The sequence below is a fragment of the Phoenix dactylifera genome, unplaced genomic scaffold (assembly GCF_009389715.1).
Source record: "Phoenix dactylifera cultivar Barhee BC4 unplaced genomic scaffold, palm_55x_up_171113_PBpolish2nd_filt_p 000533F, whole genome shotgun sequence".
In the NCBI taxonomy this organism is placed as follows: domain Eukaryota; kingdom Viridiplantae; phylum Streptophyta; class Magnoliopsida; order Arecales; family Arecaceae; genus Phoenix; species Phoenix dactylifera.
In genome coordinates this window covers 262,023-288,369 of record NW_024067942.1, presented here as the reverse complement: position 1 = coordinate 288,369, position 26,347 = coordinate 262,023, and the positions used below count along the sequence as shown (strand labels likewise).

The following is a 26,347-nucleotide window of genomic DNA, read 5'->3' as shown; positions in this document are numbered from 1 at the left end:
TCAACAACAGATTGCCCCAAAATACAAGGACCCTGGTTGCCCCACTGTTGAAATTAAAATAGGAGAAACCATCATTCGGAGAGCCCTATTAGACTTAGGAGCAAGTGTGAACCTATTACCCTATTCTGTCTACACCGAACTAGGTTTGGGGGAATTAAAGTCCACAAATATTACCTTGTCATTAGCAGATAGGACTGTGAAGTATCCCAAAGGAATTGTGGAGGATGTGATTGTAAAAGTTAATGAATTCTACTACCCTGTGGATTTTGTAGTCCTTGAAACTGAACCAGTAAAAAATCTAGAAAGTCACATCCCGGTGATCCTAGGTAGACCATTTTTGGCCACTTCAAATGCTGTGATTAGTTGCCGAAATGGAATAATGACTCTAGCCTTTGGGAACATGACTGTCCAGCTCAATGTTTTTCGTAGTAGTAGTCAGTCAACTGAGATGGACGATTTGGAAGAAATTCACATGATTGAGAATATAATTAGCAGTTCTTTTGAAGAGTTGAGTTATTCTGACCCATTAGAAAGATGTTTGGCTAATTTTGGTCAAGATTGTGAGTCAAGTCAAGAGGTTAATGCATTGTTAGATTCCATTCGTGTGATGGATACTAGCAGATGGGCCACCAAGTTTGAATCATTGCCTATTTCGGAATCTCAGCTAGTGTCATCCAATGTCAAACCTCCACAACTAGAACTTAAAGACCTTCCCGAAAACTTGAAGTATGCATTTCTTGGAGAAAACGAGACCTTACCTGTTATAATTGCATCGAATCTAACTAAAGAACAGGAAGAGAAGCTGTTAAGTATCCTTCGGAAGAATCAGGAAGCTATCGGTTGGTCTATAGCTGATATTAAGGGGATTAGTCCTTCTGTGGTCCAACATAAAATCCATCTAGAAGAAGATGCAAAAATTTCTCGAGAACCACAAAGGCGACTTAATCCAATCATGAAGGACGTAGTTCGAGCCGAGGTCATCAAGCTTTTAGATGCAGGGATTATATATCCTATTTCTGATAGTCAGTGGGTAAGCCCAGTTCAAGTCGTACCTAAAAAGTCTGGCATCACTGTGGTGAAAAATGATCACAATGAGTTAGTCCCTACTCGAGTCCAGACGGGATGGCGAGTATGCATCGACTATAGGAAGCTTAATGCCATGACTAGGAAAGACCACTTTCCTCTACCCTTCATCGATCAAATGCTAGAACGGCTAGCTGGCCACTCCCATTACTGTTTCCTCGATGGTTATTCTGGATATAACCAAGTCCCTATCGCACGTGAGGATCAAGAGAAAACCACATTCACCTGTCCTTATGGCACTTTTGCTTATCGTCGCATGCCTTTTGGGCTATGCAATGCACCAGCTACATTCCAACGGTGTATGATGAGTATTTTCTCCGACATGGTAGAGAAATTTTTAGAAGTTTTCATGGATGATTTTTCTGTATTTGGAACCAATTTTGAGGAATGTCTACACCATTTGACACTTGTGGTAGAACGCTGCAAACAGAAAAACTTAGTTCTTAACTGGGAGAAGTGTCATTTCATGGTAGAATCAGGTATTGTTTTAGGACACATTGTGTCACAAAGGGGAATTGAGGTGGATAAGGCCAAAGTAGAATTAATTGCTAAATTGCCACCTCCCAAAACTGTTAGGGAAGTCAGATCCTTTTTAGGGCATGCGGGTTTTTACCGCCGCTTTATCAAGGATTTCAGTAAATTGTCGAAACCCTTATGCGATTTGTTGGCGAAAGATGCTACTTTTAATTTTTTGCCAATTTGTATAACTGCTTTCGAAAGACTAAAGTCTGAACTAACTTCAGCACCCATCATAAGGAGTCCTGATTGGAGTCGTCCTTTTGAAATCATGTGTGATGCATCTGATTATGCCATAGGTGCTGTCTTAGGTCAGCGAGTAGAGAAGCTTCCCCATGTTATTCATTATGCAAGCAAAACTCTAAATGACGCCCAACTCAACTATTCCACCACTGAAAAAGAATTGTTGGCAGTTGTTTTTGCTCTAGATAAATTCCGCCCCTACCTGATAGGATCTAAGGTTCTTATTTATTCTGATCATGCCGCCCTTAAGTACCTTCTCACAAAGAAGGATGCTAAGGCAAGGCTCATTCGTTGGATCCTATTGCTTCAGGAATTTGATCTCGAAATTCGAGACAAAAAGGGATCTGAAAATGTAGTAGCTGACCACTTGTCCAGACTAATTATTGAATCATCTGGAGAATCCATGCCTGTGTCCGAGACCTTCCCTGATGAACAATTAATGATGATTTCCCATACCAATGTTCCATGGTATGCTGATGTAGTCAACTACCTTGTTACTGAACAAATGCCCAGCTCTTGGACCAAACAAGAGAAATTTCGCTTCCTAGCTCGTGTAAAATGGTATTTTTGGGATGAACCATACCTGTTCAAATACTGTCCTGATCAAATCATCAGACGATGCATCCCTGAACACGATCAAAGGAATGTCCTTTTCTTTTGTCATGACCACGCTTGTGGTGGTCATTTCAGTGGTAAAAAGACGGCTGCAAAGGTTTTGCAGTGCGGATTCTATTGGCCCACACTATTTCATGACTCACACGAGTATTGCAAAGCATGTGACCGATGTCAAAGACTAGGAAAAATTTCAAGAAAAAATGAGATGCCCCTAAACCCAATCTTAATTATAGAAATCTTTGATGTTTGGGGTATTGATTTTATGGGTCCTTTTCCTATGTCATTTGGGCACCAGTACATACTCCTAGCTGTTGACTATGTATCTAAGTGGATTGAGGCTATCGCGTGTAAGACCAATGATCACAAAGTAGTGATCAAGTTTCTTAAGGAGTCTGTCTTCGCTCGCTTTGGCACACCTCGTGCTATCATTAGTGATGGGGGGAAACATTTTTGCAATAGAATTTTTAAAACCCTTGCTAGGAAGTACAACATCACCCATAAGGTCGGTACACCATATCATCCACAAACGAGTGGACAAGTTGAGATTTCCAACAGAGAAATCAAGACCATCCTTGAGAAAACTGTCAATCCATCTCGAAAGGATTGGTCCCTTAGGTTAACAGATGCATTGTGGGCATATCGTACGGCCTACAAAACACCAATTGGAATGTCCCCATACAGGATTGTCTATGGCAAGGCTTGCCATTTACCTGTCGAGTTAGAACACAAGGCCTATTGGGCAATCAAACGCTTAAATTTCGATCTCGACAAGGCGGGAGAACATAGAAAGCTTCAGCTCGACGAGCTTGAAGAAATTAGGAACGATGCTTACGAGTGTGTTAAGAAGTACAAGGATCGCATGAAAGTCATGCATGATAAAATGATTACTCGTAAAGAGTTTTACCAAGGACAAAAAGTTCTCTTATATGATTCTCGATTACATCTATTCCCTGGAAAACTTAAATTCCGCTGGACTGGCCCATACACAGTAGAGAAAGTACACCCGCATGGTGCAGTAGTAATATGCAATACTAAAGATGGTAGGTCATTTCAAGTTAATGGACATCGTTTAAAACCATACCTTGAGTATTTAAGTCCAGAAGTCGAGGAGACACTTCTGACCGACCCTGTTTATCATGAATGAATTAGAATTGTCTGGCTGAAGACATAAAACTTAGCGCTCTTGGGAGGCAACCCAACATATAAATATCTTCTATAAAAAAAAAATATATATATATATACTAACATGCAGGTTTGGGAGATTTTGTCCCAATTTTCAATTTACCCACCCATATCAGGTAACCTCTCCTCTGTCCTCTTACTGCTTTAATTTTTTTTTTTACATTGAGGACAATGTTAGATTTAGGTTTGGGGGTATTTTTATGCATTTTATAAAGAGAAAAAAAAAGTTTTTAGTTAAAATTTTTGAAAAAAAAAATATATATACAACACACAAGGTATATAAAATCTAAGAGCCCAATGACTAGTTGGAAGTAGTGCAAAGTGAGTTCTTTTTATTAAGTTCCTTTTAGTGAGTTGTAAGCTAATTAGTGCTTTGAATTTCACAACACATCTGGCCTGCATTTTCTAAGGTATAGGTTCGACATTGTGTTGAGAATATGGTAGCAACCTCGAATCCTGATGAACCATCTTTTTCTGATCCAAAAAAAAAAATAAAAAAAAATTGGTGGATTTAGTCAGGTACATCGAAAAGGGCTACCTATTGTCAAAAGGCCAGCGGGCTTGTGATGAGGAACCCGAGCATAGGTCTGTAGGGGAGTCTTGATGTCCGACACCTCATGCCAACTGGTGTGAGAATTGTCGACTAATTGCTCGCTACATGGAGGAATCATCACAGGAGTAAAAGTGCACAATATATACATTATCATTTCCCTTTAATGCAAAAAAAAAAAAACAAAACAAAAAAAAACACAAAAAAAAAAATTTTTGAAAAAAAAAAATGTATATTGACCTTAAGAAAGACAATAGTGTGAAAGCCGTCGTTGTAAAAATTCGAGTAAACTGGAATATTACAGATAAAGCCCATGAGGTATTAAAGTAAACATCCACAGCTCTCGAAATCCTGCAGAAAAGATGATTTTGACTCAGCAAATAGGTCTTGTCCGACCAATTCTTGGAAACTACTAATATTAGCGATATTTTGGAGATCCAAAACCTTAGCTTGTGCATGGTCCAAACTTCACTGAGCACTCAAGTATAAATAAGTCTTACAACTTCCTAACGGAAAACCTAATAACTTCAACTTAAATTGCATACTAACCTAGAAATTGGGCTACTTAGTAATTAAAACCTTGTGTGCTTTTTATCAGTTATGTACTTGAAATTAGACTTTCATTTCATAAAACAAATTTTATTTTGGGATTGAAGTTTGTGGGTAACTTCACTGCAAACCCTCACGAGACAACACTCGTCCACTAGGGTAACCTAGGGGTTTAACGGCTTGTTGCACGTGCTAAGTGCAATCGTAATGCTCTACGAAAGTGAGTATTTATCTTAGGATATTTATATAATAAATAACACTTTGCTCTCTCATTTTATCATTTTCGCACTGAATTGCTAGAGACTAACAATAAGCTAGTTGGGGGGTGTGATGAGAGCACAAAAGTGCGACCTATATGTCACCTAAATTAGTATTATTGCTAACTGATAATGATAAATTTACTAGATTAATATTATATTTGGGTTTGGCACAGATTTTCATAAATTAGAGATAAAATGCACATTAAGTACAAATTTGACTAAAAAAGGATTCCTTCCCAGATCTGACCCGGTTGAAGATCGGGTCGGGTCCGAGTCAGATTCAGATCCGTATTGGGTCCATTTCTTTTGTGCTTTTGGGAAATAATTTTGGGCAAATCTAATTTGGCCATACCATAACTATAAGGTGCTGGGTGACCCATGAAAGACTTGCACTAGACCTCCAGTCAGAACAGATGAACCGTGACGAACTCAGTCCGTCCGTCCACAAGCCAAATTTCATATCACCCTATTTTTTTTATCTATATGACTAATTGAATGGAACTTGGTATCTCCCAGCTCCTTCCCAAATCAAGCCGCCAACATTTTCCCTTCCAGATCAGGGGGGAAGGAATGATCCCAAGCGCCCGTTCGAACTCATCCGCCCGTGAAGCATCCGCATCTCATCTCGCGTCCCCCACCCACGGATCCACGTCTTCCTCCCAGATCCAAGCATCAACTTCCATCCCGTGATGCTAGCGGTGGTCCCACGGCAGCCTCCGCCTCTGCACCCACGGATCCACGTCCTTCCGTTGATTCCGTGCCAGCCGTGAAGCTTCCAAGATAGCCACTGTGCCAGCTCCCGTCGGATCCCCAGCATCACGCAGCCATCTTCCTCTCCCGTTTCAGCTCCATCCCACGGATCACGCCATCACAGCAGCCTCCTCTTCATCAGCCCGCGTCTCCTTTCATCCCGACGATCCCGCGGTGACTTCCGCATGCGTCCCCACCTTCCATCCGCGTCGTGCCAGCCACCGTGCCAGCAAGCAGCCGCGTCCAAGCTCTCCCGTGCCAGCTCTTCCGAATCCCATGATTCAGTCCGTGATCCCAGATCCCACGTCCATGAAGGAAGCCCCAGCATCCTTCCTCCTCCGCGTGTGATCCCGACGATCAAGCCCAGCCGAAGCAGAGAAGATCCTCCGCAATCGTAGCATCTCAGCTCTTCCGGCTTCAGCCCTTCCTCCGCATCAAACTCCCAGCGGCATCGCGTGGCTGAAGAAGGAAGTCCACGTCCCCAAACTGTGATCGGCTCCTCCCAGCAATCACGGAAGATCCCAGCATCCGAAGAAGGAAGCCCCAGCCAAGATCGCTCCTCCTCCGCCTCGCAGCCATCCATCTCACCGCATCCAGCTCCTCACAGCGCCCGGATCACGCCAAGATCGACTCCTCCCCGCGTCCTCACCGCGTCTGCCATCTCCCTTCCGCGGCTATAAGAGGAGAAGGAGGAAGAGGGAAAGGGGAGAGCTCGGTGTGCGGGTGAAGGCCAAAGAACAGAGGTGCTCGGTTTTGGGTGGAAACCAGGAGAGCTCGGCTGGGTGGTGGCCGGCTGGTCCAAGGAAGAAGAAGGAGCTCGGCTGCTTCGGCTCCAAAGAACAGAGGAGGGGGGGAGAAGTCGAGCGAGAGGAAGAAGTTGAGTGCTCTGTTTTCAGATTTGAAAACAGAGCATTACATTTCTTTTGTTTTTTTTATTATTTGTTTTAGTTGTTTTTCTTTTAAATGTTATATTTTTAATTGGTGTTTAATCGTTCTGTTTTGGGTATCATGTTGTTCTTATTTATTTATTTTTATTTTGATTGAGAGTAATGTTTTTAGTAAGAGTTTTATTTTGAGAGCATGTTGTCTTGGGGTTTTTAGTTTTAGTTTAATAGAGAGATCTATTTATGCAAAAGTTTTTAATTTCTATTATTTTTAATTTTCGTTCTCCAAATTCTGTAATTTTTCTTCTTTGTTATGCAATACAATTAAATCTTCTTTCATGCAATTTGTGTTCACTTCAATCTTCTTGTTTCCATCCATTTTAATTCATACCAAAGCTTTTCTTTGATTAGTTAAATATATAAATGCTTTTCAAATTTAAATACCTGTCTTTTAGTTAATTTTAATTAAAAAACATTTTTCGGTAGACTAGAGAATCCATCATCATCTCCGATATAATGTTTTTCTTCTATTATTCAAAAATCGATTTTGAATCCGAGTGAACGTTCTAATTTTTATGCAACTCCAATCGCCTCCCTGTGGATCGACCTCTTACAACCGCTATTCTTCGAGTAGGAAAGGTAAGAGTTAAAAAAATTAAATTTAAACTTTGTTCGTCGGTTCTAACAACGATCTGTTTAGCATATTTTTAGTTAGACAGGAATCGGTCGAACACGTACCATGTTGTGCGAATCGGATCTACCAAAGTATTTTTGGGCTGAAGCAATAAATACTTCATGTCATATTTTAAATCGTGCTTTAGTTAGATCCATCTTAAAGAAAACACCTTATGAGTTGATAAAAAGTAAGAAACCAAATATAAGTCATTTTCATGTTTTCGGTTGTCGATGCTTTATTTTAAACAATGGAAAGGACAATCTAAGTAAATTTAGTGCTAAATCAGATGAGGGGATCTTTCTAGGTTATTCCTCATCTAGTAGAGCATACAGGGTCTTCAACAAGAGAACTCTCATTGTTGAAGAATCCATTCATGTTGTTTTTGATGAAGCTAATGGAGATTCTTCTAGAAAAGAAGAAGATGGTGATGCAGGTATACTTGAAGACCGAATGAAAGAATTCTCCATACAAGACAAACAACATGAGGATGAGATCAAAGAAGATACAAAACAGCAAGATGAAGAAGATCAACCTCCATCAAGAAATCAAGATCTTCCTAAGGAATGGAGGTATGCACATGGTCATCCAAAGGATCTAATCCTTGGTGATCCTTCACAAGGTATAAGAACTAGATCCTCTCTAAGAAATACTAGTAATTATCTTGCTTTCGTTTCACAAATAGAGCCTAAATCACTAGAAGAAGCTGAAAAAGATGATAATTGGATGAATGCTATGCAAGAGGAATTAAACCAATTTGAAAGAAATGAAGTTTGGACTCTAATGAAAAGACCCCCTAATGTTTCAATCATAGGCACCAAATGGGTATATAGAAATAAACTAGATGAAGATGGGATAGTAATAAGAAACAAAGCTAGGCTAGTGGCCAAAGGATATAATCAGGAGGAAGGAATAGACTTTGATGAAACTTTTGCTCCTGTTGCTAGATTAGAGGCTATTAGATTATTTTTGGCATATGCATGCTTCATGGATTTTAAACTCTATCAAATGGATGTAAAAAGTGCCTTTTTAAATGGTTATATAATGGAGGAAGTTTATGTAGGACAACCTCCAGGTTTTGAAAATCACTTACATCCAGATTATGTGTATAAATTGCATAAAGCATTGTATGGACTTAAGCAAGCCCCTAGGGCATGGTATGAAAGATTAAGTAATTTCCTAATTGAAAATAAATTTAAGAGAGGAAATGTAGACAAAACCCTCTTCATTAAAAGAAAAGGAAATGACTTATTGCTTGTGCAAATTTATGTGGATGATATAATTTTTGGTGCTACTAATGATAGTCTTTGTCTGTTAGATGTATGCCCTAGAAGCCAATTTGGCTGACACATTGTTGATTCTAGGGACATAATTTTGTACTTGACTATTTATTATTGAATAAATAAAAGGCATCTTTTTCATTCATATTGTTTATGTGTCTATGAATCGTCCAACAAATTAATAAGATGATGATACATATTCTCAAGAGTTGAGAATTTGAGCCATGTATCATTGGTGATTAATTTCTAAATGCTCCTGATCAAAGGATCATCACGAGGACGGTGATCGATCCGATCAGTGCACAGATCACTCTCCTTCTGGATGGACGAGACTTGAGTCCACAGTGTAGGGACACTGAAGTGATAGTGCAGGTGCTTGTTAGAGAACAAGGGTACTGAGCGTGACCAATACAAGAAGTCACTTGGATGTCTATCCACTCGTCAGTGACTTGCTTGATGTTGCAGTAGTGTGACTGGTCCTTTGACCTGCGGTGCTTCGGCTACTCACAGTGAGGTTATTGTAGTTTGACTGCACACATACATGGTCTCTAGCCATATGGGTCCATGCAGTGTAGATTGGCTGCAGTAAGTTCACTGTAGGAGTAGGGTATGCACCTATATGGAATCTATCGACCTTGATAGATAAGGAGAGATCCTATGTGATTTATAAGACTGAGTTCGTAAGACCTCGGCCGGGGCAGTATGCACAGTGGAGAAAGAGTTTTTCACTATCGAACTCGAGTCGAATAAATCTTGACATATGACAGACGATGGGGTTTGACGAGTTGTCCATGACCTCCGTCCTGTAGGGATCCACGATAGTAGGACTGTATCACATGTTTAACTGCACCTAGAGGTTCATCATTCTATTCTGCTGGGTAGCCACTACATGCTGCTAGGTGTCACTGGTGGATGGTGGGACTCATAGGGATTATCTTGATGATCGATAAACCCTAATGAGTTGAGTTGGAATCGTTCCAACCCATTGAAAGGAGTTTTCAATGATATAGTGATAGAGATCACAATATATCTCACTACCAGTCAGAATAGAACCTATGGGGTCACACACACTAGAAGTATTGACCGATCCGATGGTTGAAATCGTGATTAGGAATCACAAGAAATCAATTTGATTGATAAGAAGTTGAAGAAGAACAAAGGGAATTAATTAATTGGACTTGAAACAAGAATCCTACTTCGGGTAGGATACCTAGAGTTCTAATTGGATTAGGACTGGGATTCCTACTTGGAATAGGATTCCTCAATCCTAATGAGATTAGGAGTTTTGAATTAAAATTGGATTCCTACTTGGAGTAGGATTCCTAGAAATCCTAATAGGATTAGGACTTCGGATTCAAATAGAGTCCTAATTAGATTAGGACTAAAATTAAACAAATCCTAATTGGATTAGGATTCCTTAAGTCTAAATTAATTATTAGTCTAATGAATCAACATGACTCCTAATTGGATTAGGATTGAAGAGTTCAATTGAGTCATGGTTCATTCAAGTCCTAATTGGATTAGGACTAGCATAGATTGAACCCAATTTGGCCAATCCTAATTAGATTAGGATGAAACCATGAGAGAAGCACCTAATCCTCTTTGGAAGAGGATTAGGTTAACCAACTAAGAGGGGCATCAGCCCCTCTCCAAATGCTTGGGGCGACAAGAAGAGAGGAGCTAGGGCCGGCGCCCCCTTCTTATTTGGTAGGTTGTCATTGGAACTCCTAAAAGTTAGGAGCTCCAATCCCTTTTTAAAGAGGACTAGAGGCCGGCGCCCTAAGAGAGCTTTTCATCCTCCTCTTGCTGCCGCCACCCTCCCCTCTCCTCTCTTGGTTCAGCCGCAAGCAAAGGAAGAGCAAGGTCCAAGCGTTGGCGTCTTCCTCTTCCTCCAATCCTTCTTCCAACGCAGGGAAAAGAAAGAAGGCTGCAGAAGCTGTGTTCTTCTTCCTTGAGTTCCTTCTTCTTCTTCCTCCTCTCAAGCACTTTCAAGAGTTGAAAGAAAGAGAAGAGATCAGCCATCAAAGGAGTCTTTGCAAGGGAGCTAGCACCCCGGGAAGACAAGAAAGCTTTGATCGGTTCTCTACTTCGTGTGGATACCCGTAGAGGCCGGACGTTTGAACGGCTTCAAACGAACCCTCTTCCAAAACCACGAATTCAGATTCGCGGTGATCATCTACCCGCGCAAGGTGAAGATTTGATCTTCCTATTAGTTCTAAAAGTTTTAATTCTTACCTAATTACGAAAGGTCTCGAAACAACGTTCATGAGATGAACGTCGAACTCGTGCATGCCGATTCCGCTGCCATCTGAAAAATTTTTGAAATATCAGCGGCATGGGCGGGTTCCCAACATTGTCAAGAGTTTGCCAAGCTTATGCAGGGAGAATTTGAAATGAGCATGATGGGTGAGCTCAACTTCTTCCTTGGGCTACAAATAAAACAATCAGAGGAAGGCATCTTCATCAGTCAGTCCAAATACATCAAGAAAATGTTGGAAAAATTCAAGATAAAGGATGCAAAGGAAATTAGCACACCCATGGGCTCAAGTTGCAAGCTTGACAAAGATGAAAAAGGTAAAAGTATAGACTGCAAATTGTACAGAGGTATGATAGGCTCTTTACTTTACCTTACCGCTAGTAGACCAGATATATTATTCAGTGTTTGTATGTGTGCTAGATACCAAGCATGTCCTAAGGAATCACACCTGCAAGCTGTTAAAAGAATTATTAGATATCTAGTAGGGACATCTAATGTTGGCTTATGGTATTCTAAACAATCTGACATAAATTTAATTGCTTATTCCGATGCTGATTTTGCCGGGTGCAAACTCGACAGAAAAAGCACAAGTGGCACATGTCAATTCTTGGGTGCTAATTTGGTTTCTTGGTTTAGCAAGAAACAAAATTCAGTTGCCTTGTCCACAGCTGAGGCTGAGTACATTGCAGCTGGAAGCTGTTGTGCCCAAGTCCTTTGGATTAAGCAACAACTTGAAGACTTCGGTATCAAAATGAATAATATACCAATTAAATGTGATAATACAAGTGCAATTAATTTAACAAAAAATCCTGTCCAACACTCTAAGTCAAAGCATATAGAGATTAGGCATCATTTTATTAGGGATCATGTGCTGAAAAATGATGTGATGATTGAATATGTATGTACTGAAAATCAATTGGCCGATATCTTTACAAAGCCCCTTTGTAAAGATAGATTCAACTTCTTAAGGAATGCCTTGAGCTTGTATGATCCTAGCAAATAAATTAAACTTGTATTGCATTGCTTTGCCACTCAAACTAGTAATCCACCTCAAGGTAAACATAAGTGAAAGCATGAATTCATCTAAGCTAAATGACGAACTGTTTGACTTTCCGGAGGATGGTTACCCTCCCTTGGACTCTTCATGGAGATATTTTCAGAGCCTATTTCATAGGTATTCGAAATTTGGGCAAACATTCCTCATTTCAACATTAATAATTCAAAAATCTTTATCAATTTATTATAGGATGTATTATTAAGGGGGAGGATCACAAACAAATTCACTCTGTGTTTATCAAAAGAAATCATGTTGATTAGGGTGATTAAACAAAAATTTGGGAAAAGATAGAATTCAGTCTGAAATTTTTCAGTGCCGGAGACGTCTCTGGCAAATCGCAGAGACGTCCCCCCAGGCGAGACGTCTCGCCTTAGTCGCGGAGACGTCTCGGGGACCGAACGAGGTTTTTTTTTAAATAAGTGAAACCGCTCGAGCCGACCCGAGCTATCTTCTCTCATCCCCGACCAAAACAAAAAACCCTAGCCTCCATTTGCTCTCCACCTCAAACCCTAGCCTCCATTTGCTCTCCATCACAAACCCTAGCATCCATGGCACCAAAGAGGGCTAGACGAACCGGTGGAAGGCGACCTAGGGTAGCGGCCGACGGTGAGGAACGGAGGGAAGAACCTTCCGCGCCGTCTCCTCCGGTTGCTCCGCCAACCACGACCATTTCCTGTGCAAATCGCACAGTGACGACCGGTAGGTACATAGATTTTGCATTTTTAGACAGTGAGGGGTTCTCTATTGGAGAGAGACTCCGAGCCCAAGGGTGGGAGCACCTTTGTACCCTCAATACCTCGACCTACCCCGGTCTAGTTAGAGAACTTTTTAGCAATATGGCCTTAGGGGACTTAGGGTACACTGCATATGTCCGGGGGACATTAGTAGAAATTAATGAGGACATCTTGTCCACTATTTTGCAAATCCCTAAGGACGGTGAGGCTCCAACCTCACATCCCCAAAGGAAAATAGCCCTAAATTTACTTTTAGGACGAGAGGACTGCGGCCCTCTTGATGTTGTCAACTCTCAAGACCTAAACGCTGAGATGAGACTCCTTTTGAGTATTGTCAACCGGGTCTTGTTTCCTAAAATCGGTCGCTTCGATTTTGTTTTGGAGCGAGACTTAGTTATTATGCATCATATCCTACTAGGGATTCTCCTAAACCTCCCTAGACTTATGTTGAACTACATTGCTCTATGTCATAGGTATTCTAGGTTTAGTATACCCTTGGCATGATATTTACCCTAGTATTCAAACACTTCAAAGTTCCCATTCCAACAAATGAGCCTGCAAAACCCTTGAGAAACACCGACTATTATAATGAGGGCACAATGCGAAGAATGGAGTTTCATAAAGTAGATGGGTCGTGGGTCAAGGTACCAAAGAGAAAAGCCCAAATCCTAGAGCCTGAGATCCCACTTCAGGAGCCTGACCACCACTCTCCTCCACCTAGCCACATGGATTTGCCTGATATACCCTCCAGCTCAGCTGGACCTTCCACATCCATGCCACCACCTCCTCCAGTCAGTGGGCCCTCCTTCCTATCAGAAGACCAGATGCGTACCTTAGCATCTGTCATTTGCCAACAAATGAGGGAGGAAATGAGATCCATGATCTCTACTGAGTTGGCCCCCATCAGAGCTTCACATGAAGGGCTTCTACAAGAGCTAAAGGACATTAGAGCTCAAATTGAAGCCACAACGCATGAAATAATTGGTGTGGGTGCCACCCAAACAGTCAGATCAATCGAGCTAAAGGACAGTTTGAAGGCCATTTCAAAGAATCTTAAAGAGTTGACAAGCCCAGGAGGAAATGTGGGCACCTTGGTTGCCCAACTCAGAGGAAGAATTGAAATGGCAACCATAGAATTTGAAGCACTCGTGGCAGCCTTCCATAAGTCACAGGGAGATCAGTTCAAGACCCTAATGGATTCAATCAATGCATTTATAGATGCAGCTTGTAGGGTCTATGAGCAACGTCGCCGATGAGGGACATTTTGTAGGATCTTCTTTTTGTAAACCCTAGGCTATTTTGGAACACTTCTTGTAATGATTTCTTCTTTTAACTATGTACTGACTTCAAAGGTTTACAATGATACATGAATACAATTTCTTTTGAAACCTTGTGTATGTGCTTCTGTGTATGTGATTCTGTGACTGTGTATGTGTTTCTTGTGATGTGCCATAAAAATGTCATAACATACCTTGAGAATTCAAATTCAACACAACTTATCAATACATATGACACAGGGGGGAGCACATCTTGTGATAACTATGTTAAACAAAAAGAGGAGTCTGAAATGAATTCCAAAACAAAGGGGAGTGATATGAATGACTAAATTCTTGGACAGGGGGAGCACAACTTGAATCTCTTTGAGTAGTTCATGGAAGGATAATTTGTCCCCTTCATTGTTGATGACAAAAAGGGGGAGTAGATATAGCAGGGGGAGTAGAATCAAGAGTAGAACCAAGAGTAGAACCAATATGGATATATGGATATTGGATACATTGGAATGCAAAATTCATACTCCCAAGTTGAATTAAGAGAAGATAAAATTGAAAAATATTGGCCTTTAGATAATTGCTCTTCTGAAAAGAAAGGGGGAGTCAAAAAGAACTAAGCTTTCAAATTTTAACTTAATTCAAATTCAGTTGATATGCTAAAATTGCTTAAGAGCTATGAAGATCAATCTTATGCATAATGATAGAACTCAAAATTGACTATTTTGAATTATGCACACTGTATCTAGCTCTAATCAAAACATTATGCTTATACATCTGATCAAATACTGTGTATATGTTTAAATTTCGAATTTTGCATATACTCAGTATTTTGTCATCATCAAAAAGGGGGAGATTGTTGACCCCCTAATGGATTTTGATGAATACAAAACACTAGAGTATAATTCCATTTATCTTAACAATTTAATTGAGGATTTCATGTATTTTATTAGGAATATTGTTAAGAAATGTCTAGGCAAGTTCCCATGATTTTTAAGGACTTATTAAAGAATTTTTGAGATAAAAGAAAAAGTTCAGGGACAGCCGAGATGTCTCCGGGTTGTCTCAGAGACGTCTCTGGCACAAACAGGAAGAACTGGCACGTCTGGAGACGTCCCTGGCACCTGCCGAGTCGTCCCCGCGATAGCGGAGTCGACTCTCTCAGTAGCGGAGTCGACTCTCTCAGTGGCGGCAGAAAGGCAGTTTTCAAGAGATATGCGCGAGACGTCCCCACCGTATGCGGAGTCGTCCCCGCAAGTAAAAAGCAGACTTCCTGAGTCGTCCCCAAGATAGCGGAGACGGCTCTCTCAGGGTTTTCCAGAGAATGACTTTTTCGGTGATAAGGCAGCGGAGACGTCCCCTGAAAGAGCGGAGTCGTCTCTCTCAGGGAATTCCAGAAGACATGTTTTTCTGAGATAAAGAAGCGGAGTCGTCCCCGAGGCAGCGGAGTCGTCCCCGAGGCAGCGGAGTCGTCCCCATTCAAAAAGTGCAAACAAGCCAAGACGTCCCCGTAAAGTGCAGAGACGACCCTCTCAGCAAATCAGAAAGGCAAGGATTCAAACGGTACAATTCCAGAGTCGTCCCCGTAAAGAGGCGAGTCGTCCCCAGACAACGTAAAAAGTAAAATCTTGTAGCCGAGACGTCTCTCGTTGAAGCAGAGACGTCCCCGGAGCGCCTGGGACGCGACTGACAGCTTTTACAGGTTTGGTTTGAATTTCAAATCTCTTTTACTTTATCTCTAACGGCTATATTTGCTTTTTGAGCTATAAAAGGGAGCTCTTAAGTGCTTCTCAAAAACTTTTTACCAACCCAAAGCAAAATCATTCAAGAGAGAAGAAAGAAAAAGAGGTTTAAGGGAGTTAGTGCATTCAAGTGAAGAAATCAAGTGCTTTCAAGCTTCCCAAGTGATTTCAAGCTCAACTACTCTCTTCCGCCCGGGATTCAAAGCTCACACTCAAACCTACGCAATCCACATAGGAAGAATCACCATTTTCCACGCTTCCAACGGCAAAAGGATTCTTCCGGGTTCTATTGTTTATCATTGTCATATTTGCTTATTTAGAGCTTTCTAATTGTTTGTAAAACTCCTTCAATATTGTGCTTGTTCCAGTCAAGGGACTTGGAACAAGGGAAAGGCGTCCCAAGCCTAGGTTAAATTGGGGTTTTAGGGTTCGTTGTTAGCCCGGTGTAAAACAACGAGTTGGGTAGTGCACTCGCAAAACTACCGGACTGTAATCTTGGATTATAGTGGAAATTCCCAAAGGTGCTTTGGGGAGTGGATGTAGGAGCAGTGGAAGCTCCGAACCACTATAAAACCTTATGTTTGCGATTGACTCTTCTCATCCCTCTATCTTTACTTTAGTTCATACATTTGCGTGTTTTACTCTTAATTAGGCAAAAAGTTTTAAAACACCCAATTCACCCTCCTCTTGGGTGACCATCTCTGGGCAACAAGTTTGACTACACGTATACATGGTCTCTAGGCATACGGGTCCATGCAGTATAGATTAGCTGCAATAGGTTCACTGTAGGAGTAGGGTATGCAGCTATATAGAATCTATCGACCTTGGTAGATAAGGAGAAATCCTATGTGATTTATAAGACTGAGTTCGTAAGACCTCGGCCGGGGCAGTAAAAATAGTGGAGAAAGAGTTTTTCACTCTCAAACTTAAGTCGAATAAATCTTGACATATGATATACGATGGGTTTGACGAGTTGTCCATGACTTCCGTCCTGTAGGAATCCACGATAGTAGGACTGTATCATACGATAACTGCACCTAGAGGTTCATCATTCCATTTTGCTGGGTAGCCACTACATGCTGCTAGGTGTCACTGATGGATGGTAAGACTCGCAGGGAATATCTTGATGATCGATATATCCTGATGAGTTGAGTTGGAACTGTTCCAACCCATTGAAAGGAGTTTTCAATGATATTGTGATAGAGATTGCAATATATCTCACTACCAGACAGAATAGAACCTATGAGGTCACACACGCTAGAGGTATTGACCGATCCAATGGTTGAAAAGTGATTATGAATCACGGTAATCAATTCGATTAATAATCAGTAGAAGAAGGAATAATGGGAATTAATTAATTGGACTTAAACACAAATCCTACTTAGAGTAGGATTCCTGCAGTCCTAATTGGATTAGGACTGGGAGTCCTACTTGGAGTAGGACTGGGAGTCCTACTTGGAGTAGGATTCCTGCAATCCTAATCGAATTAGAATTTTGAATTCAATTTGGATTCCTACTTAGAATAGGATTCCTAGAAGTTCTAATTGGATTAGGACTTCGGATTCAAATTAGAGTCCTAATTGGATTAGAACTAAAATTAAATAAATCCTAATTGAATTAGAATTTCTTAAGTCCTAATTAATTATTAATCTAATGAATTAACAAGACTCCTAATTGGATTAGGATTGAAGAGTTCAATTGAGTCATAATTGATTTGAGTTCTAATTGGATTAGGACTTACCTAGATTAAACCCAATTGGTTCACCCTTGGTCTAAGCCTAATTGGATTAAGGCTTAACCATATTAGGGCCTCCTAATCCTCCTTAGAGGAGGACTAGGGCTAACCAAGAGGGAGGGGCGTACAACCCTCCCCTCATTCTTCCTTGGTGCGGCAAACAAGAGGGGCCGATGCCCCTCTTGGAATTTTATCAAGGAGCTCCCAAAAGTTAGGAGCTCCACTTGCTTTATAAAGGGGTATGGGGTGGCACCCTAGGGTTAATTGAAGTCCTCTTCTCCCTTGTGCCGTGGCCCCCTTCTTCCCTTGGTCTTCAGCCGCAAGCAAGGAAGAAAAGAAAGAAGTCTTGGCGGCACTCCTCTCCTCCCTTCCTTCTTCCAACGCAAGGGAAACAAAAGGGCTGCAGTCAGGCTTTTGGTTCTCCTTCAAGATCCCTTCTTCTTCTTCCTCCTCTCAAGCATAATCAAAGGTTGATTCAAAGGGAGGAAATCAGCTATCCAAAGTTGTCTCTGCAAGGGAGCTAGCACCCTGGGGAGATAAGAAAGCTTAGATCGGTTCTCTACTTCGTGTGGATACCCGTAAAGGCCGGACGCGTGTGCGGCTTCAAGCAAACCTTCATCCCAAACCACGAACTTCAGTTTGCGGTGACCATCTACCCGCACAACGTGAAGATATGATCTTCCTAATGTTATTAAAAGTTTTTAATCCTAATCTAACTACGAACGGTTTTTGAACAACGTTCATGAGATGAACATCGATCCCGCGCATGCCACTTCCTCTGCATCTGAAATTTTGTTAATTTTCTGTGGCATAGGAGGGTTCCCAACAATTTATCCAAGCCCAAGATTATAATTTTTGGAGCATCATAGTTAATGAACCGTATATTTCTTCTATCTATGTTGATAACATTGCTATAGCCAAGCTTGAAAAAGATTGGGATAATAATGATAGGAGGAAGACACAACTAAATGCCAAAGCAATGAATATTCTTTATTGTGCCTTGGATCTTAATGAATTCAATAGAATTTCTACTTGTAACTCTGCAAAAGATATATGGGATAGACTTGAAGTGACCCATGAGGGCACAAATCAAGTTAAAAAATCTAAAATCAACATGCTAGTTCATAAATATGAACTATTTAAAATGGAATCTAATGAAACCATCTCTTGCATGTTCACCAGATTTACTGATATTGTCAATGGCTTAAAAAGCCTTGGCAAAAGTTATACTAATAGTGATCTTGTCAGAAAAATTCTTCGTTCTTTACCAAGGTCACGGCAATCCAAGAAGCAAAAGACTTGAACAAGCTGCCACTCGAGGAGCTCCTTAGATCTCTAATGACGCATGAGCTCACAATGAAACAACACAGCGAAGAAGAATTGTCCCATAAGAAAAAGGTAATTGCCCTCAAGTCTACCTCTTCTAACAAAGATCTTTCTTGTAGTAGCAGTAGTGAAGAAGAAGACTATGAGGAAGATGAAGAAGAGGCTCTCCTTGTGCAAAAATTTAGAAGATTCATCAATCGGAAGAAGCCCTTCAATAAGAAGAGATTTTCTTCGAGTTCCTTCAATAAGGATAAAGGTAAGAAAAGAAAAAGTGAGAGAATCGGATGCTATGAATGCAAAAAGCCGGATCATTTTAGAGCCGACTGTCCCTTGCTGAAGAAGGGCAGCAAGTACAAGAAGATGAAAGCTCTTGTCACCACCTGAACTGACTCCGATAAGTCATCATCATCATCGGAAGAGGAACCAGAGGAAAAGGCCAATTTCTGCTTTATGGCAAATAAAAATGAGGTAATATCTGAAACTCATTTAGATTTTACCTTGAAAAATTGTATGATGCCTTTAATGAACTAATGGATGAATATAGGACAATATACCTTAAAAACAAATAATTGAAGCTAACTAATCAATCTTACATTCATAAAAATGATAAATTAATTAAAGATAAGGACTCTATTGTCAAAGAAAACTTAGAACTTAAAACAAACAACCAATTGCTAACTCAAAAAACTGATACCTTAATTAAAAATAAAGAAAAACTAACTAAGAAAATTTCAGAACTTAAAAACAGTAATCAAACTCTAAAAGATAACTTTACAAAAGATTTAAACTTACTAAAAAAAAATGAACTTAATAAAAGAACTTGAAAAATGTAAACCTATTGTTGAGAAGTTTACTTATAGCTCTGAAAAACTAGAAATGATTCTTAATAGTCAAAAAGCTGTGTTTAATAGAGCCGGTTTAGGGTATAAGCTTAAGAACAAGCAAAAATTTCTTACAAACTTCTTTGTAAAAGTCGGTGAAATTAAAGCTAAAGTTGTAACCTGTTTTTGTTGTGATAGAGTAGGACATAAAGCTAATATGTGTAACCATAGAAAAACAAGAGCTAAAAGAAAGATTAAAAAGGTTTGGGTTTCGAAAGGAACTAACATAACTAACTTTGAAGGATCCAAGAAAACTTGGATACCTAAGACGGTATGATTTCTTTGTGTAGGAATGTCTTACAGCCAAGCTCAATAAACATTGTTGATACTTGGATAGTGGCTGCTCAAGATATATGATGGATGACAAGGAGCAATTCTTCACCCTAGAGTCTAAGAAAGAAGGTGCGGTGATTTTTGGAGATAATAACCAAGGTCACATCATTGGTATCGGTAAAATACAAATCACATCTTCAACCTTTGTTGATAATATTCGGTTTGTAGATGGTCTCAAGTATAACTTACTTAGCGTTAGTCAATTATGCGATAGAGGTTTTGATATTCTGTTTAAGCCATCTATGTGCATCATAACCAATTCAATTGACAATAGCTTAGTTTTCAAAGGACTAAGATGTGGCAATATTTATGTAGTAGATTTTGATGATCTTGATAAAAATAGCCGCTGCTTAGTAGCTAATGATACTAAGCTCAATGAGGCAAGTTGGTTATGGCATCATAAATTAGGTCATGCAAGCATGGACACACTATCTAAGTTAATTAAAAGAGATTCCGTGATTGGTTTGCCGAAGCTGAAATTTGAGAAAAATAAAATTTATAGAGCGTATCAATTTGGCAAACAATCTAGAAGTTCTTTTAAGTCTATAAATTACATCTCTATTACTAGACCTCTTGAGCTACTTCACAAAGACCTTTTTGGACCAACTAGGACCACAAACCTTGGTGGAAACAAGTATGGTCTTGTCATAGTAGATGATTTTTCTACAACACATGGGTCATATTTTTAGCTCATTAAAATGAAGCATTTTCAGTGTTTAAGAAATTCCATAAAAAAGTAACTAACGCAAAAAATACTTCAGTTATAGCTATTAGGAGTGATCATGGAACAAAATTTGAAAATCATCTATTTGAAAAATTTTGTAGTAAAAAGGGGATAACTCATAATTTTTCTGCACCTAGGGCTCCACAACAAAATGAAGTGGTGGAAAGAAAGAATAGAACCCTAGAGGAAATGGCTAGGACCATGTTGTGTATGGATCACCAATGATTAAGTCTTTGGGGTGTCCATGTGCATACCTCCATTCCTTTCACAAGTCTTGAGATTGTAGTGGCACACGATCATCTTCCTTTTTTTGATTTGGCACGTCATTAAGATTCAATTTTTCAAACTCAATAATTCCTGCATCATCATCAAAAATACTTTCTCTCCTAGAAGACTCACTATCAGACTCATCAAAAATAATATTAATTGACTCTTCAACTACAAGAGTTCTTTTGTTGAATATTCTGTATGCCCTGCTTGAAGTCGAGTATCCTAAGAAGATATCCTCATCTGACTTGGCATCAAATTTGCTTAGATCCTCTTTGCCATTGTTTAAAATAAAACATCTACATCCAAATACTCTAAAATATTTAGCAGTTCGTTTCCTATTCTTCCAAAATTTATAAGGAGTTTTCTTTGTTATAGGATGTATTAAAACATGATTTAAAATATGGCAAGCAGTATTTATAGCTTCAGCCCAAAAGTACTTTGGAAGATTTGACTCACACAACATCGTGCGTGCCATTTCTGCCAATGTCCTATTTTCCTTTCGACAACTCCATTTTGTTAAGGCGTTCTAGGTGCTGAAAATTAATGAGAAATACCATTTTCATTACAGAATTCTTCAAAGTGTTGATTTTCAAATTCAGTTCCATGATCACTTCGAATTGCAATTAAGGTGAGCTTCTTTTCAGTTATGATATTTTTATAATATTTCAAGAATGCTGAAAATGCTTCATTCTTATGTGCAAGAAATGAAATCCATGTATATCTTGAGAAATCATGTACTATAACTAGTCCATACTTTTTTCCTCCTAGACTTGTAGTTCTAGTAGGTCCAAATAGATCCATGTATATAAGTTCAAAAGGCCTAGTGGTTGATACTACATTCTTTGATTTGAAAGATAATTTTGTTTGCTTTCCTAATGAGCATGGTCCACAGATTTTGTCTTTCTCAAAAATCAATTTTGGCACATCTTTTATCAAATCCTTTTTAACTAGTTTTGATATTAAGTCCATACTAGCATGTCCTAGTCTATGGTGCCAAAGCCAACTTGTTTCACTTTTTCTGTCTTCATTAGTGATTAAGCATAATCCATTTTTCTTGCCTAAGTCATGAAGATCTACCATATAAATGTTTCCATGCCTATATCCTATAAGTACAATGCTATTATCTTTAGGATTTGTGATTATGCATACTGAGGCTTCAAATGTGACTTTAAGACCTTTATCACAAAATTGACTTATGCTAAATAACTTATGTTTTAGACATTAACTAATAAAATATTTTCTATAAAAGTGGATGGAGTAATATAAATTTTATCCTTTTCAATGATAAGTCCTTTTCTATTGTCTCTATAGGTTACCACTCCACTCTCCTTAGATTCCAAAGTGACAAATTGTTCTATGTTACCTGTCATGTGTCTTGAACAGCCGCTATCTAGATACCATCGTCTATCCCTCTTATTAGCTGTAAGACACTTCTACAATCAAAATCAAGAATGTACTTTAGGTACCCAAAACTATATTGGGTCCTTTAGGGTTAGTACTTGATGTTCCTTTTGGAACCCAAATTTTCTTGGATTTTAGCTTGCTCTTTCCACTCAATTTGTTATTGCTGAACTTTCTAAAATTATATTCATATGTTTTGTGTCCTATTTTATTGCAGTAATGACAACTTATATTTTCATTTTTCGCTTTCACAAATATGTTCTTTAAGTATTTTTGCTTCCTATTTGTTTTATATCCTAACCCTGCTTTATCATATACAACTTTTTGACTATCAAGAATCATATTTAATTTAGTTGAGCTAAGTGTAAACTTGTCCACTAAGGATTTGTATTTTTCTGCATCTTCTTTTAGCTTGAAATTTTCAGTAATTAGACTTTTAGTTTCATTAGTGAACTTCCTACTTAATATTTCATAGTCATTAGATAGTTTCAGCTTTTCTTTGATAAGAGATTGATTTTTATCTTTTAGAACTTTATTTTTATTGATTAGCTTCTTGTGTTCTTCCATAAGTTCTAAAAATGCATCATGTAATTCTTCTACTGTAAAATCACATTCAAGTTCAGAATCTACCTCATCGTCATTGGCCATGTAGCAGATTTGGGCTGTCTCTTGTTGATCTTCCTCTTCCGAACTTGACTCCTCACTTTCACTCCATTCAGCCATGAAGTTTTTTTTTTAAGCTTTCTTGCCATCCATTTCAATTCCGGGCAATCTATCTTGAAATGCCCGAGCTTGTTACACTAATATCAAATTGGCATTTCTTTTTCTTTTTCATTGTTATTTTTCTTTTCCTTGCTCGAGCTACCTTTGAGGAAGGGCTTCCTTTTATGAAATTTCTTCTTTCCTCTCATAAATTTTCTGAATTTTCTTGCGAGCATAGCCATTCCTTCTTCATCATATTCTTCCTCATCATCAGACTCCTCTGATTCAATTTTCTATTTTGGAGTCGTAGACTTCAAGGCAATGGTCTTCTTTTTCTTGACCTCCTCTTCTGAGTTTTGCTTTATGGTCAACTCATGGGTCATGTGTGATCCTAGAAGTTCTTCCAATTCTAATGTATTGAGATCCTTTGCTTCTTGAATTGCAGTTACCTTGGCCTTCCAAACTCTTGGTAGTGACCTAAAAATTTTTCGCACTAATTCAGAGTTAGTATAAGACTTTCCTAAACTCTTTAGTCCATTTATGATTTCTGTGAATTAAGTGAACATTTCAGTTATGGACTCTGTGGACTCCATTTTAAACAATTCATATCTATGTACTAATATATTTATTTTTGACTCTTTAACCTGATTAGTTTCTTCATGTGTGACCTCTAGTTTATCCCAAATTTCTTTCGCGGAGATGCAGTAAAGTACATTAATTGCTTTAGCATTTAATTGTACTAGTCTTCTATCACTATCATTTCAATCCATTTCTGGTTTTGGAATGATTGTGCCCTCTATACTAATTGTGGGTGTGTGTGGTCCTCTAGTTATGATATTCCACAAGTCATAATCTAGAGCTTGAATGAATATCCTCATCCTAACTTTCTAATATATGTAATTAGTGCCATTAAATAGAGGAGGTCTATTTATGGATTGCCCCTCTCTCATAGAACATCCTACTTGGGTTGTCATGATCTTTGACTCTTGATCGTGAGATCAACAAATACTAAAAGAGCACCCTGCTCTGATACCACTTGTTGCCCAAGGTGACAAGCCAAAAGGGCGGACGAATTGGTTTTTCTAAATTTTTCAATTCCTTAATTAAATCAATTGATGAGTGAGTGGTTTAGTTAATATTAATTGAGTGCGTGTAGTGAAGCTAGAACAATATACAATACAAACACACAAGAAGTATAGTGGTTCAGTGCTCTCCTAAGCACCTACGTCCACTTCCCAAGCGTCCTCATGGAAATTTACTATAATCCAGCAGATTACAGTTGGATTATTTTTTGGGCTCACAATCCAAAAATCTTTACACTTTGATTTTCCGGGATCACCAAAAATCTATGTTGGTTTTACGGGCTCACCAACAACCTACACCGTTGGTTTTACGGATTCACCAACAAACCTTACAAAGTAATTAAGAAGAAAGAATTTGAAACTTCTAGAAGAGCAAATATAACAATTTTACACTAAGAGTTATCGCTTTGAGGATGCTCTTCTCTTCTTTGCCAAGGTTACTTCACTTCACAATGGTTTGGTAGAGCTGTTGAATGCACACTCAGATTGCTCAACCACCTCCTTTTGAGACTTAAAATGAAGAACCTTGATGAAGGATGCTAGGGCTTGCTTTGACTTGAATGAACTGTTGATTTCTTGGCAAAAGATACCTTCCTCTGATGAATAGTGTCACTTTAAATACTTTTCCACCTCTATTGGTCACTCCCCATTAGTTGGATTTGAAAAACTAACCATTACTAGCCGTTAGGAGGTCAAAAAGCACTTCTGCAGAACTAGCCATTATGCCCTTGTCCGTGCTGGGATCGACCCAAACTTTTCTGGGGTCGACTCAACTTACTGTTCATTAGACTTGGGGTCGACCAAACTTCACTTGGGTCAACCTCTGCTACAGTGGGGTCGGCCTTCTTAGGAACCATAGAACCTTACATTTTCAGCTTTTTTCACTAGGGTCGACTCAACCTTTCTTGGGGTTGACCCATGCTACAGTGGGGTCGACTCAAGCTCCATTGGGGTCGACCCTCTCAGGGATTCCAGAGACATAGTTTTTGAGCACATATCCTTGGGGTTGGCTCATGTTCAGTTGGGGTCGGTTCAAGTGTTCCTAAGGTCGGCTCCATCTGGGGTCGGCTCAAGGAAACTTGGGGTCAGCCCTCTTAGTAAATTCCAGAAAGTTGTTTTCTTGAGGTTTGAAGCTGGGGTCGACTCAAGGTTCTTTGGGATCGGCTCCTCTCCTGGGGTCGACTCAAAGATACATGGGGTCGACTCCACTTACTGTTCATCTGTGCCATTTTTGCAGGGGTGTGCCAGATGGTTCCAAGGTGTGCCAGGGTCGACTCCACTTAAGCTGGAATCGACTCAATCCATACTTTACTGCATCTTAAGGTTAGACTAATTCATATAAATAATGAAACATATTTCAAGCAATTTTGAGTGTATGCCACGATAGAGCTACATACCCTTAACAATGAAGATTACTATTTTGCCCTTAAGAGTATATTTCACTTGAAACTTTGCTGAATTAGAATTAAGAGTTCTCTATCACTTTTCTATTATAAATTTTATCTCGTTGTTAATCATTAGAAGATGTCTTGATCTCATTCTCTTAGTATATCATGAGTGTATCGAGGGTACCATATTCATTAGTGATGTATCATGTTAAATTGTTTTATTAATTTAATATTTTCTTAATGTTTGTGTTAATCATCGAAATAACACAATCATCCTCAGTATGGTTCTAACATTAGTCTTCACTTACTTCAATTTGAATCTAGAAGGAGAGATCAAGAAGGAATTACTGTACTCAGATGTCTACAATGACAAATCACTGAAGAGAATGGGATTTGTCAAAACTGAGGGCAAATGGATTCATAAAGGGAAAGAAATTCAGGATGAAAGTGGTCAAGACACTCCAACACCACTTAAAGTCAACCTCCACCAATTCAAAGACCATCAAATCCTCCACTAAAACTTGAGAAGTGGCAGTTAAAATTTATTGAAGATAACATCATTAAAGCACTGTTCAATTTTGGAGTCTGCTGGAATTTGGTTATTGATCTCACTGACTTGGTAAAAGAAATAAAAGCCGAACTGCAAGAATTGAGGCAACTGACAGCTAATCAACAGATGAGAATTACTGAAATTGAAAAACACTTGAAAGAACAAGAAAATTCTGTTCAAGGCTCTATACAAGAACTGAAAGAAGAACACACTCAGCTTACTGGCTTTATCTCTGCTCTAAACAGCAAGATTGAGAAGTTGATGAAAGAGCAAAAAGAAGATCAGTCTGGATCTTCATCTTCAAAATCTTAA

At 39.2% G+C, this 26,347-nt stretch overlaps 1 protein-coding gene across 1 annotated transcript; it reads left to right on the top strand.

Annotated features, from left to right (window-relative positions):
• The first annotated feature begins 1,361 nt into the window (after window positions 1-1,361).
• On the top strand, window positions 1,362-26,347 carry LOC120106350. Its single transcript, XM_039119349.1, has 4 exons — window positions 1,362-1,952; window positions 2,343-2,501; window positions 2,616-3,542; window positions 26,112-26,347. Exons 1-4 carry the CDS (start codon window positions 1,385-1,387, stop codon window positions 26,345-26,347), a joined length of 1,890 nt encoding a protein of 629 aa, XP_038975277.1. The 5' UTR covers window positions 1,362-1,384.